The sequence below is a fragment of the Eschscholzia californica genome, unplaced genomic scaffold (assembly GCF_041429995.1).
Source record: "Eschscholzia californica isolate CP2 unplaced genomic scaffold, dmEscCali1.0.p SCAF_4, whole genome shotgun sequence".
In the NCBI taxonomy this organism is placed as follows: domain Eukaryota; kingdom Viridiplantae; phylum Streptophyta; class Magnoliopsida; order Ranunculales; family Papaveraceae; genus Eschscholzia; species Eschscholzia californica.
Genome location: NW_028238461.1, coordinates 44,842,252 through 44,855,753, shown reverse-complemented (window position 1 = coordinate 44,855,753; position 13,502 = coordinate 44,842,252). Strand labels below are relative to the sequence as shown.

Below are 13,502 nucleotides of genomic sequence, written 5' to 3'. Positions count from 1 at the left end.
AAGGAATAATTCCTTCCGAAGGAATGTCCTTCGACAAAGATGTCAATGCGTACGATTTGGCGAATAGGATCATGATGACCTTAGACAGAAGACCATTAGTCCGGTCGGATTAGGGGTCGAAACGCTTAGCTAGAAGCCAACTTTGATCGTCAGATAACTTCGGTAATCCGTGGCTAACATAGACCGGATCCTACAAGGGTTACACATAAGAGTGATGGCTTGAACGGAGAGAATTGAGTAGCGAAAGATTGGCAAATAGGTGGATTGGATCCATTATTAGTAAGTTCAGATGGTTCGGAAGAGTCCGGGTAAAAGACATACATAACCGGGCTTAAAAGAAGCTCCGAGAAGGCTTTAAGAGGGTCGGCCATATGATGGCCGACCTAAGCAAGGGGCCGGCCATCTTATGGCCGGTTAAGCCCTAAGTGGGTCGGCCAAGGAAGCCCATAAAAGGCTATGTTGGCCGGCCACACTAAAGGTACCCTAAAAGGGTGTTTTGGGAAAATACCTTATAATTAGGTTTTAGGAATCCTAGTTTGGGTCAAAAACCTATTCTAGGGAATGCTATATAAGGACCTAATTAGACAACTTAAAGGGGAGAAGGAACAGTTTAGTGTGTTTTCTCAAAGAGAGAGAGAGAGCTGTCTGAGAAAGAGGGAAACCCTTAAATATCTAGTCAAGAAGGAGTTCTTCATCTCAACCTTCAAGAAGGTCCTAACTGACTCGAAGGAGGGAGTTCAAGTTATACACTCGATGTCTCAAGTAGAGGAGCGACAATTGGAGCTCTTATCTTTCGAATACTGGTCAGGATTTAGTTCGTGGGAAAGCGAATAGAGGTAATCATCTTTCCATTCTAGTTCATTGATTAGTCATGTATATCGATCCTGGTAATCTAATGTTAACGTATAGATGTTTGAGATTCCGCATAAAACATTAGATAGTGTATTAGATACACACCAAACCTTTTAGTGTCCCCACTAGAAAGCCCTTTCTTGATGTTCAAATTTTTGGATAGTGTTTCTGGGTTTTTTTCGTATGCTAAAGGGTTATATGAAATATGAGTTGAGAACCGATTTGATAAGAATAGTTCTTCCATCTTAGGAAACTAACTTACTCTTCCATCCAGCTAGACTGTTGTTGATTTTTCAATTAACCATTCGTAACTGTGTATTTTCGTTCCAGGTTTGAGAATGAGTGATCCAAGATATTTGGATTGGTCATCCATTGTGGGGGTACCCAGTTGTTGAATAAATATTTGTTTCATCTCCGGGGCGACGTGGGACCCAAGGTGAATGGAGGATTTATTGAAGTTTACCGCCTGACCTGAGAAAGTTGCATAGCTGGATAGTAATCCTTAAATAGCATTTAAGTTTGGTATAGTGGTTTTCCCAAATAGAATTAAATCATCTGCAAAAAGTAAGTGGGAACTCTAGGGATATTTTTCCATGCTTTATAACTTGTATAAGTACCATGTAACTCAAAAGCAATGATTAGTAAAGAGAGAGACTGGGCCATTAGGATGAAGAGGTAGGGTGACAGAAGGCACCCTTCCCTAAGACCCCCTAGACGATTAGAAGTCCCCGTAGAGACATCCGTTAATATTAATATTGAAATGAGGTGTGGTAACACAGTGCATGATTAAGCCAAGTACGGGTCATGTAATACCAGTAGTTACAAGTGTAGTCCCAGGAACGGCCAACTTACTTTGTCGTATGCCTTGGTCATATCCATTTTCAGGGCAAATCCCCATTTCTTAGCTTTAAAGGTGCCCATAGAATGTAAGAGCTCTTGGGTGATTATGATGTTGTCAAGAATCTGAGATCCGAGACAAACGCTTTTATGTCCAACTAATACAATTTTCCAAATAAGGTTTGAGTCTGTTAACTATAATTTTAGCGATGAACTTGTAAACCGTGTTGCATAAAGCAATTGACCGAAATTCAGAGGCGAAACTCGGTGACCGAACTTTGGAAATTAGAGCTAAGGTTGTACAGTTAATGTTGGGGTCAAAAGTACTTGTTGAGAAGACGGATTGAATGAAAGTTACCAGTTCAGCCCCAACTGTGTCCCAGTTGTGTTGATAAAAGTAGCAGGATAGTCCGTTTGGTCCAGGGCTCTTAGTAGATCCCATAAGCATGACAACCTCTTTAATTTCTTCTGCAATAGGGAGCCTTGAAATGTCGTTAAGATCTTTGGTGGATATGGCTTTCTATGCATTGAGGATCTCAGGGGAGGAGGAATCACTGGTTCTTCCTGAAACATGTTCTGAAAATGAGCTGCCAGTCAGTTGCAATGTCATGTGCATTGATAATAGTGTCTCCTGAGTCTGTCTGTAATTGCAATATTCATTTTTTGTGTCTCCTCTGTAAATGGAAGCGTGAAATGCTTTTGTGCTGCGATAACCATTCTTGGCCCATTTTAGTTTAGATCTTTGTTCTGCCTTTGTTCTTTGAGTTTCCTCAAGGTATATGATTTGTTCCTGCAAGGGTGATTCAATAACAATAGTAGATGAGGTAGGTGATATAGACTGAATGTCGCTAATTCTTTCTTTTTTTTAAATATGGAGTCTGTTTTTAATAAGGCCAAATGCTTGATTTTCAGCGACTATCAAACTCAAGACATAGTTTTAGGGGGGGGGGTAGTGGATCAAGACATTGGGGGACATTAGGGGACAATTAGAGACAAAATGTTCCGTGGACATTTCAAGACATTTCGGGACATTTGTCTGTAGACAAAATGTCTTTATGGACATTTCAAGACATTTGATTCGTAGACAAAATGTCTTTATGGACATTTCAAGACATTTGATTCATAGACAAAATGTCTTGGAGACATTTCAAGAATTTGGTTCACGGACAAATTGTTCCGGGGACATTTCAACATACTGAATCCATGGACAAAATGTGTAGTGGACATTATTATTATTATTATTATTATTATTATTATTATTATTATTATTATTATTATTATTATTGTTATTACTATTATTATTATTATTATTGTTATTATTATTATAATTATTATTATTATTATTATTATTATTATTATTATTATTATTATTATTACTATTATTATTATTATTATTGTTATTATTATTATTATTATCTCATCATTGAATGACAATTGGTAGATATTTATTATTTTAATATTGTCTAACCATATGAAATATATGATACTCCCTCCGTCCCAAATTAAGAGTCCCATATTGGTAATCCAACTTATTTTCATATTTTTTCTTCTTCCAAGTTTACCCTTATTTATTTGACAACTTTTCTTGAAGTAATTCAAGGATTATAATTTTCATTCTAGAAATACATGTTACTTTTCTTAAAGTAATTAAATTTTCTTGAAGTAATTGAAAGATTACAAAGACAAACCAACTTTTGTATTGGAAAATGTCAAATATCTTAATTAGCTCAACTAATGCACCACATATTGAAAATATCAAAGAAAGGGTATTCATGGAAAAGTAAGGGATTTTATATGATATATTAGGAATGGGACTCTTAATTTGGGACATCCAAAAAAGGAATAGTGGACTCTTAATTTGGGACGGAGGGAGTAATATATTTGTACTCATATTTCAAAAATATATTTTTCGATATTTGTGGACATCTGTGGATATCCGAGGACATTGAAGGACAATTGGTAGACATTTATTATTTTAATATTGTCATATGAAATAATATATTTGTACTCATATTTCAAAAATATAATTTTAGACTTTTGTAGACATCCGTGGACATCTGAGGACATTGATGGACAATTGGTGGACATTTATTATTTTAATATTATCATTATTGTATAATCATATGAAATAATATATTTGTACCACTAATCTGAAATATATTTTTTGACTTTCGTAGACATCCGTAGATATCTATGGACATTGATAGACATCCGTAGATATCTGTGGACATTAATATAATAATTATATAATAAAATAACATAATATAATAATAATAATATAATAATAATATAATATATTACAATAATAATACAACGATATAGTAATATAATAATAAGATAATATTATAATAATATAATAATAGCACAATATAGTAATGGTAATAATATCATTTTTACTATAATAGAATAATAATATTATAACATAATATAATATAATATAATAATATAGTAATATAATAAGAGAATATAATAATAATATAATATAGTAATATGATAATATTTTATATGTTATTTATTATTTTTAATCTAATTTGATAATAATAATTAGTTTTATTATCTTCCTCACTGAAATGTCCCCAAGTTTCCTCAATGTCTTCCATATTTTGAGAGACATTTTCTCTCCAAAAGCTCTCCAAATTTACACTAAAATGTCTCCAAATGTCCCCAAAACTAATTTGTCTTGAAATGTCCCCAAATTCGTGTCCCAAACGAATAACACGGACATTTCGGGACATTTAAAATGTCCCCAACCAATAACACGGACATTTGGAGACATTTCGGGACATTTGAAATGTCCCCAACCAATAACACGGACATTTGGAGACATTTCGGGACATTTAAAATGTCCCCAACCAATAACACGGACATTTGGGGACATTTCAAATGTCCCCAACGAATAACACGGACATTGGGAGACATGAAAATGTCCCCCAATGTCTTGATCCACTACCCCCCCCTTAGCCAAAAAAGTATGGTCTAAATAGGTTCCAACTAAAACTTCATTCATCTTATGGGGCGCTTGAAGGAGATGTCCTTCGACCAAGGATGCAATGTGAGCAATTTGTCGGATAGAAAAATTGATGAAGAAGATCATCAAGTCCAGATAATTTAATGATCATAGTGTTTAGCTAGAAACCAACTACGATCGTCGAATCACGAAGCGATTCGCGGCTAACTTCATCCGGATCCTACAACGGATTACACAAAGAGTGTCAACTTGATCGGAAGATATGACTAGAGGGGTGAGACATATATACATGGGTAAGACCCACAAGATATGTCCAAAAGGCCTAAAAGAACTTTAGGCAAAGATAGTACAAAAGGCCCGAATGGAGGGATTTTTGCGCTGGGCACCAAAGGGATGTTTTGGCCCGACAATGTTTGGTTGGGTGCCCTTGTAGGGTAGGCTAGATCTTCCCAAGGAGGCTTGCATGGGGCGGCCACAACTTAAGGGAAATAGAAAAAAGAAACTAGTTTCTAGTTTCTATTTTCAAGGGTTTCCTTAATCTTATTCGAAAGGGCTTTTATGAAAAACTTGGCTAGGGTTTTATTCTAACCTAGGGTTCTATATAATGTCTCTTGGGACTTGAATAAGGTGTGGAAAATTCTCAAAAGAGCTCTCTTATTCTACAACATCAAGTAGAGTAAGAAAAGGAGAATTATCTCAACTATCTATCTAGTCAAAGAAGGTGTTATTCATTTAACCACCATTAGTGTTCTAAATAGCAACAAGGTGGGAGATCAAGGTGATTGCTCGGTATTCCAAGTAGAGGAGCTACAATTGGAGCTCTTGGTCTTCTCAAAAGCGATTGGAAAGGTACGGAAACTAGCGATTAAGGTAATCATCGAACTAGTTAACTTAGTTGTCATTATTAGCTTATGCTTGAGATCCTGGGAAATACTGGTGTTAGACATTAGATGTCTGAGCTTCCGCTTAGAACACTAGAAGACACCGTAACTCAACAACGCCCATCATTGATTCAGTTCTTACAGTTAACATGTTAAATAACAGAGCTTTCAACATCCAGACAGATGTTATCTATGTAAGCAAGCCGACGAAATGCATCTAGTTTGCTTCTTAGTTGTTTTTTTTATGAGGTTTGGTCATATTTCAATCCGTTATTAAATACCCATCTCTTATGCAAGATTTTTGAAATCATTTTTCAATGTGGAAGCTTGTGATATGTGACACTCTAAAGGATTACCCTATGTGGTTTGGTGAAGCATTTGATAATTAGAAAGAATTACCATTTTTTACGATGTTAAATGCACTCCGGCTGTCATTGTGTTGATTTAGGGAGTTGATATAGTTTTAGAGAATACCAAACTGATATTTTTGGGAACACCCGCAAGAAATTTTAAAAACTATTGTTTTTTTAACTGAATTCTCGGGAACACATTGTTAGTGTGCAGTTTTTTCTAGATTGGGTTAATGCTAGAGCAACTCCAACACCAGTCAGTTGAGGCCCAATCAAAATTTGAGGCCTAAAATACAAATTTTGGGGCTTCAGAGCATCTCCAATGCAAGACTCGATCTTAAAATCGTAAGGTTCACCAAGGATTTTAGAGTTTTTTCTTTAAAAAACCTCTTCAATGCAAAACTCAATTGAGATCTTAAGATGACGTGGAAGCATTTAATTTTAAGGTGTCTCAATTACAAACTCTATTTTTGAGATCTCTTTTGAGAGTCTTAACTATCCTAGTCATCAAATTTAATTTTATAACCAATAGAAATTCTTTCTCTCTCAACTACCTTTTTCCTATTAAATGTATGTGTGACATGTGTAACTATTAGAGTTTTTTTAGTGTTGCATTGGAGAAGGACATGAATTTGAGATACTCAATTTAGCCATATAGGAAAGAGAATCTCAATTGAGACTTGACACATAAGCCAATTGTTTTTTAGTTTTGCATTGGAGATGCTCTCAGCCGGCTAGTCTAGCGGGAGTCTCTTGGGGCAAAGGGGGACTCCCTAACAGTCGTGTGAACTACCTTTGTTGGTCGTTGGATGTGCTCCAATGGCCTGATCTTTTAGATCTGGAGCCATATTCTTTTCATGTGATTACCTTTTTATTTTTTTAGATCCAGTTAGTGTTTTTTTTTAAATCTAATAAGTCTATTGTTTTTTTTAAGACAGGAAAATTGGGTCGAAGAGCCAATTTTATTTTATTTTTAGTAAAAAGACAAGTCATATTTAAAAAAATAAAAATCAAATTTTGTATATTTTTTGGTCAAAAATCCAAATTTTTGTATTTTGTTTGGCTAACATCCCAATATTTTTTTGTAAAGGTGGTGCAAAGTTGTTGTAAGGTGTTGCAAGGCGCTCCAAAACTATTGTAAAGCGGTTGCAAAGTTGTTGTAAGTCACTCCAAAGCTGTCGTAAGGCGTTAAAAAGCTGACACAAAGCGTTGCAAAGCTGTTGCAAATTACAAAAAAAAGTACTGAGGGAGTTGAAGACTAAAAAAATTGACTAATCTTTTTTAACCAAAGTCCAAATTTTTGAGGGAGTTTTGGCCAAATTTCTCAAATTAAAATCTAATTAGTTTTTTTAATCTAATTAATTTTTGTTTTTTAAAAAAAGAATCGAAAATAGTTGACACACGTGTTTCAAACATACAAAATATCGCACACATTTTTCGCACACCCACAAAAAATCCACACACATGTTTCCTACATGCACAAATTTTATGCCTAAACCCCGAATGCGTTGAAGTTGATTTTTAATCGTGAACTGAGCCTTAAAATTTTGGGTTGAAAAAATAGTTTTCTGGACCTCAGTCACACTGGCAATGGAGTTGCTCTTAGTCCTTTTCCTCCCTATTAATTAATGGTTACTGGAATTTGGAAAGGCTACAAGCCAAAACCTACTGTGTACTTGTGTAGACCTACACTCCCAATAAATGGTTGATACCTATTTATGTTTAGAGTAAATCTACTTTATATGTGTTTCTGTCATTGTTTTTCTTCTTCCTATTCCTAACTAGGTTAATCTTTTTACTAAACAAAAGAGAAACATAATCATGTCTATGGTGTTGAACAAAATAATTAGAATGGGTCCCTTATTCATTAGTTATGAAGTTAATAACACCTATAAGTACTCAAGGAGGATGGGTCTCTCTTCTCTCTATATATATCTCTATCCCTCTGTCTCCATACCAGCAAGTCCATATGCACTTGCAATTTAATTATTATTCTGATTATCTGGTCTAATGAGTTTCTTTCTATAGAAGGAAGTCATGTGATGTCTCAGAGAAAAGAAGGCAATAAGAACATTACTAGTAGTAATTGTGTTAGTTTAATGGCAATGCCGGCCAACACGATAGGGAGGAAGAGTGACCAGAAATACAGAGATCATAAAAACCATAATCACGACGGTCTGGAGACGAGAATGATGAAGACCCTCCAAGATTTTCGACCCACTGCACCTGGACACAGTCCTGGTGTTGGTCATTCCATCCTTAATTAATGGATGATGATGACGGAGATGTTCATGACCATGAAGACGATGACGATGTGTAGAGTGATTGAATTAGAGAGAACAGATAATGGAGTATATATAGAGAGTCTCATTATCGTTCTATTAGGTAAGACGACTAATTAAGATATCCTCTTAATATTACAATATATCTTTTATAAATACAATATAAAACAATATATTTGAAAGATATATAAATAATATCATGTTAAGTCTTCATCAATTAACGGTACATGTTGTTGATGTCTTCACGATCCGATGGTAGATATTAGCCTCATTTACATTCCTCCCTCCAATTTTTCCCTCCCCCAACCCGTCTGGTGATGTGCTTGTGCCACGTCACCAACCTAAAGGCAAAGAACAAAGAGAGAGATAGAATTACCGTGACTACTAAAATTTTGTTGGTTGAACTATTTCTTATCCCTATAATATATCCTTAATTAGAAACTAGTCCCCCTTATTTAGATTTAACCCTAATAGAAAGAATAAGATCTGGGGTGTTGAGAAGAAAGAATGGTCAAGATTAAAAGAGAAACTTTGTTCTTTGGAACCCTAACCCTCACTTCTCTTCTCTGTCGCTCCCTGCATCTTTTCTTTCTTCGTCCTGCCGGCAACTTGTTCATCGAGCCTGTAATTTTGCCTCGTTTCAGGAGCAAAAGGTACCCTTCTTTATCTCAACCATTATCATCATGACTACCTGAACCAATAACTATAAGAACCCACTAGTAATGCATTAGATATTAAAATTTTAATACAACATTGGAGTTTTAATTTTATGAATTCACATTGCTATATGCATATGTCCAAATCTGCAATTGCATTAGATATTTAAATTGAGTTATGTATTCGGTAAATTAATCTTGTTAATTATTAACTATTTTCTTTTAGAGATTGATTGATTTAGAAATCTGAATTTCATTCGGGAGGAACTAGGAAAGGTAGCTTCAACACTTTCTTCCTTCTCCAATCCCTCTCAGATTAATGTCTTCAAATTTTAACCAAGAAGCATCACCAGGTAGCTTCAATGTTCATCTTCTACATCTATCTTGATTTCTTGAACTCATACGTTACTATTTACTATTTGTATTGATAATTTATATATTATCTTCGTATTTTGAACTTATTCTTAGTTAATTATAACATATTTTTTTTTATTTTTTCTTTTGATTATTTTTCTTTGTTATCTTGTTAATACATATTTTGTACAGAAGTGCAATCAGATAACAATGAGAATGATGTATTTGAGATAATGTCTGAAGATGGAGGAGATAAAGAAGAAGAAGTTAAAATTGGAGAAGGGGATGAGCAACCGGTTCAAATTCCATCAGTTGGGTTACAATTTAGTCGTGTTGAGGATATTTATGAATTTTATCTCAATTATGCGAGAAAAGCAGGGTTTGCACTAACGAAAGGGCACGAAAAATGATAGATGGAGTTTTAAGGTATGTTATAGTAATCTGTGCAAGAGGGGAAAGAAATAAGTCAGAAAGAAACAATCTCGTACGACGGCAACCTAGTATGAAAATTGGATGTAAAGCCAATATTAGAGCTAAGTTAGAAAACAATGGGAAATGGAAAATTAGTTAAGTCTGTCTCGAGCACAATCACGACGTTAGTCCTGGAAAAGGTCGTTACTACAGATGTAATAGAAAGATTAATCCACATGTCCAGAGACAACTAGAAATCTCAGACCTGGCAGGTATTAAAGTTAGTCGGAATTATAGACAACACGTGGTGGCAGCTGGTGGACACGAGAATGTTACGTTTCGAGAAAAAGATGCTAGGAATTACATTGAAAAAATGAGGAGGTTACGCCTTGGAGAAGGAGATAGTATGGCGATTCAACAATATTTTCTATCTATGCAAGGGAAGAACAATGGGTTCATGTTCAGTATGGATTTAGATGATGATTGCCGCTTACGCAATGTTTTTTGGGCAGATGGGAGGAGTAGAGAAGCATACAAAGAATTTGGCGATGTTGTGACATTCGATACCACATATCTTACTAATAGATATAAACTTTCTTTTGCTACATTTGTTGGTGTTAACCATCATGGACATTCTATTCTACTTGGTTGTGGTTTATTATCTAATGAAGACACAGAGTCTTTTGTTTGGTTATTTAGGACATGGCTTTCATGTATGGGTGATGTGACACGAAAATGTCACATTTAAGGAGCCTAACATAGACTAATTAGTCCTTTTCGAGTGTTATCAATAACATTTTATGTGTTTTTCTTGTTTAGGTACCATATTTGGAATAAAGAACTTAATTCGGAATAAAGGGAGCGAATTATCACTATCATTTCATGTACCCAAAACGAGAGAAAAAGACTTCAAACAAATCAAATGAGAAGACGAGTCCAACGGTGAAAACGGAAGTCCATTCCGAGTTCGGACGGGGAAGTTGTGAAAGAAAGAAGTCGAGGTTCGGTCTTAAAACAAAGATTCTATGAAGGCACCCCCCTTGATTTCCAAGTGTAGATTAAAGCCTAAGTCTAAAACCCAAGAGCCTAGATATGAAGGAATAAAACCCAAGCCCAAAAAAGATGAAAGAAGGAAGAGATTTTGGAGGCACCCAATGGACCCAAGTTTGAGTCAAAGTCAAGGTTGACTAAGTCTAGGGTTGGAGACAAATACACTATTCATCTTCTTCATTTTGGATCATCTTCTTCACCAAGTTAGAGAGAGAAAAGGAGGCAAGGGGCTAGGGTTCTTCACCACCAAAAGAAGAGCTTGAAGTTAGAGGGTTTGAAGAGAAAGACAAGAGAGAAGAAGGAGGATCCGGCCAAAGCATAGGCCGGCCAGCACACTAGGCCGGCCTAGCTTTGGCCGGCCGAGCAGCAGCTCGGGCTGCAGCACAAGCAGCTGCTCGGGAGCTGCTCGGTCTTCAAGGAAGCTGCTGCGGGAAGCGTCCAAGGGAGCTCTGCAGCTCGGACGGCCAGCTGCTGTGCACTTGAAGAGCAGCTGCTTGGTTGCACGGGATGGAAGCTTCACGGGACGGTCGGACAGCAGCACGGGAGGTCGAGTAACTTGCACGGGATGCTTCCAAGATGGCACGGGACGCCTAGGGTTTACTCATGTGCGGCTCGGGAAGAGAGATGTGGCTGAATCTAGGGTTGGCCGAAATCCTCACTTCTTTGGCCGGATTTTGCTAGGTGTTCCGACAACCTTTTTGACCGGAAACCTTAGGGCTTTTGTTCCCCATCATCTTGGCTAGCTTCTCATGTGGTTTGATTTGATGTTGGGTTAGAAATTGCTAGAGAGAGAAACCTAGGGTTTAGCTTTAATGGAGGTTTGTGATAAATGGAGAAGATGATGGTGGTTGTTATGGGGAACCCAGAATTTGCTAAGGGGAGATCGGCTGCATCTTAAAGACTCATATTTTCCGACGATCTTAGCCTCGAACCACATCGAAAAGGGGGGATTCTCTCATCTTCTTTCCATTTCTTATTTAATCACCATGTTTAGCTAACTTTAGTGTGTCGATTATATGAGATGGAATGTGATGAATTCGTGATTATGTTTAATGTGATTTGATGTTTTGATTATAAATTGATGTTCATTTATTTCGATTATCATTTTGATCGTATTTTCATGTGTCTTGTCAAGCACTTCGCATAGTTAATAGACGAAACGAAGTATTCGATGTCGATCGTAGTCTAAGTCATAATTTCATATGTCTTGTCATGCACTTCACATAGTTAGGCGACTAGACAACACTTTCGTTGACTCGGGATTTACCGATTATGACGTTTGTTTGACTAAGTATGATCCCCGGATATACGTAGTGCTTATGGACATCACCTTAGGAGTCGAACATCGATTATACTTAGGAACATTAGATTGGATCATACATAGTCGTAGATTTATCATTATGGATTCTCGGTTCGACACCTCTCTCACTTATTTATCTCCCGACTCTTGTTGCCTCCCGACTCTTGTTCCTCCGACACTTCTCTCGAATCTCTCTCGCCTGTTTTACTTTGCTAATTTATTTTAGTTTTACTTGCTTTAATCTCTTAGTGTTTATTCATCACAACCCCCCATTTATCTTTGTTTTTCTCCTTTTAGTCTAAGTTAGCTTTTAATATCTAAACCGAGGGATAAGACCTTCGATATCCAAATTGCCTTCCTATCCTTGGATCGACCCCGGCTTTGCCGGGTTACTACTTGATACCTCCGCTTGGGTGTGGAACCTTTCGGGGTCCATCAATGGGTGATCGTGTTCCCGATGCCATTATTACTGATCAAGATAAAGCTATGCAAAATGCTATTAAGAAAGTATTTCCTGCTACGAGACATCGGTGGTGTCTTTGGCATGTAATGAAAAAGGTTCCGGATAAGTTTCGAAGCAACAAACAGTACCACTCCATAAACTCAGCTATTCAGAAGTGTATATACGAGACTTATAGTCCGGAAGAATTTTATTATAAGTGGGGTGATATGATAAGAAAATATGGGTTACAAGAACACGACTGGTTGGATAATCTCTATAAAGAGAGAAAACGATGGGTACCTGCATATGTGAAAATGAATTTTTGGGCGGGAATGTCTAGTACTCAACGCAGTGAAAGTATGAATGCATTTTTTGATGGATACGTGAACTCAAAAACCAGCTTAAAACTTTTTGTTGAACAATACAACGTCGCTTTAAAAGACAAAGTTGAAAAAGAGTCTGCAGCGGATTTTTTGTCATTTTCATTTAAGCTTGAATGTGTAACTCCATTAGAAATTGAATTGCAAATGAGGAGTATTTACACACTTGATAAATATAAGGGTTAATTCCGTTTTGGCCCCCGATTTGTGACCAACTGGCCGTTTTGGCTCCGAATTGTGTCCGGCAGTTCGTTTTGGCCCCAAAAAATTCCTAAATGGCCCCAAATTTTTTCAACCTCCCAATTTTACCCCCATGGAATTTCTGTAATTATCTTTTTTTCTTTTTCTTTGTCCACCTCATCTAACAATCACCACATCACTTTGTCCACCTTACCCTTCTTCTCCGGCGAAAAGTTGCCGGCCGGAATAAAAAATTCCGGCCGACCACCTTTACCAAAAAAAAAAAATCTTCATCTTCTTTATTTCTCTCTCTTCTTCATCTCCTTCTTTCTCTCTCTTCTTCATCTCCTCCTTTCTCTCTCTTCTTCTTCTTTATCTCTTCTCTCTCTTTCTTTACCTCTCTCTCTAACCCCTCTCTCTCTCTCAATATAACTCCGGCGAAGGGGCGGAGCCCCTTCGCCGGAGAACCAGACCTTCAAGGTCTGGTTGTTGCAACCAGACCGGGATCTGGTTGTTGCAACCAGACCGGGATCTGGTTGTTGCAACCAGACCGGGATCT

General features: G+C 36.7%; 1 protein-coding gene across 1 annotated transcript; it reads left to right on the top strand.

Annotated features, from left to right (window-relative positions):
* The first annotated feature begins 9,145 nt into the window (after nt 1-9,145).
* Nucleotides 9,146-12,949, top strand: LOC147545062 (protein FAR-RED IMPAIRED RESPONSE 1-like). The gene is made up of 4 exons (XM_086635787.1): nt 9,146-9,179; nt 9,373-9,476; nt 9,836-10,313; nt 12,369-12,949. Exons 1-4 carry the CDS (start codon nt 9,146-9,148, stop codon nt 12,947-12,949), a joined length of 1,197 nt encoding a protein of 398 aa, XP_086491913.1.
* The last annotated feature ends 553 nt before the right edge of the window (nt 12,950-13,502 follow it).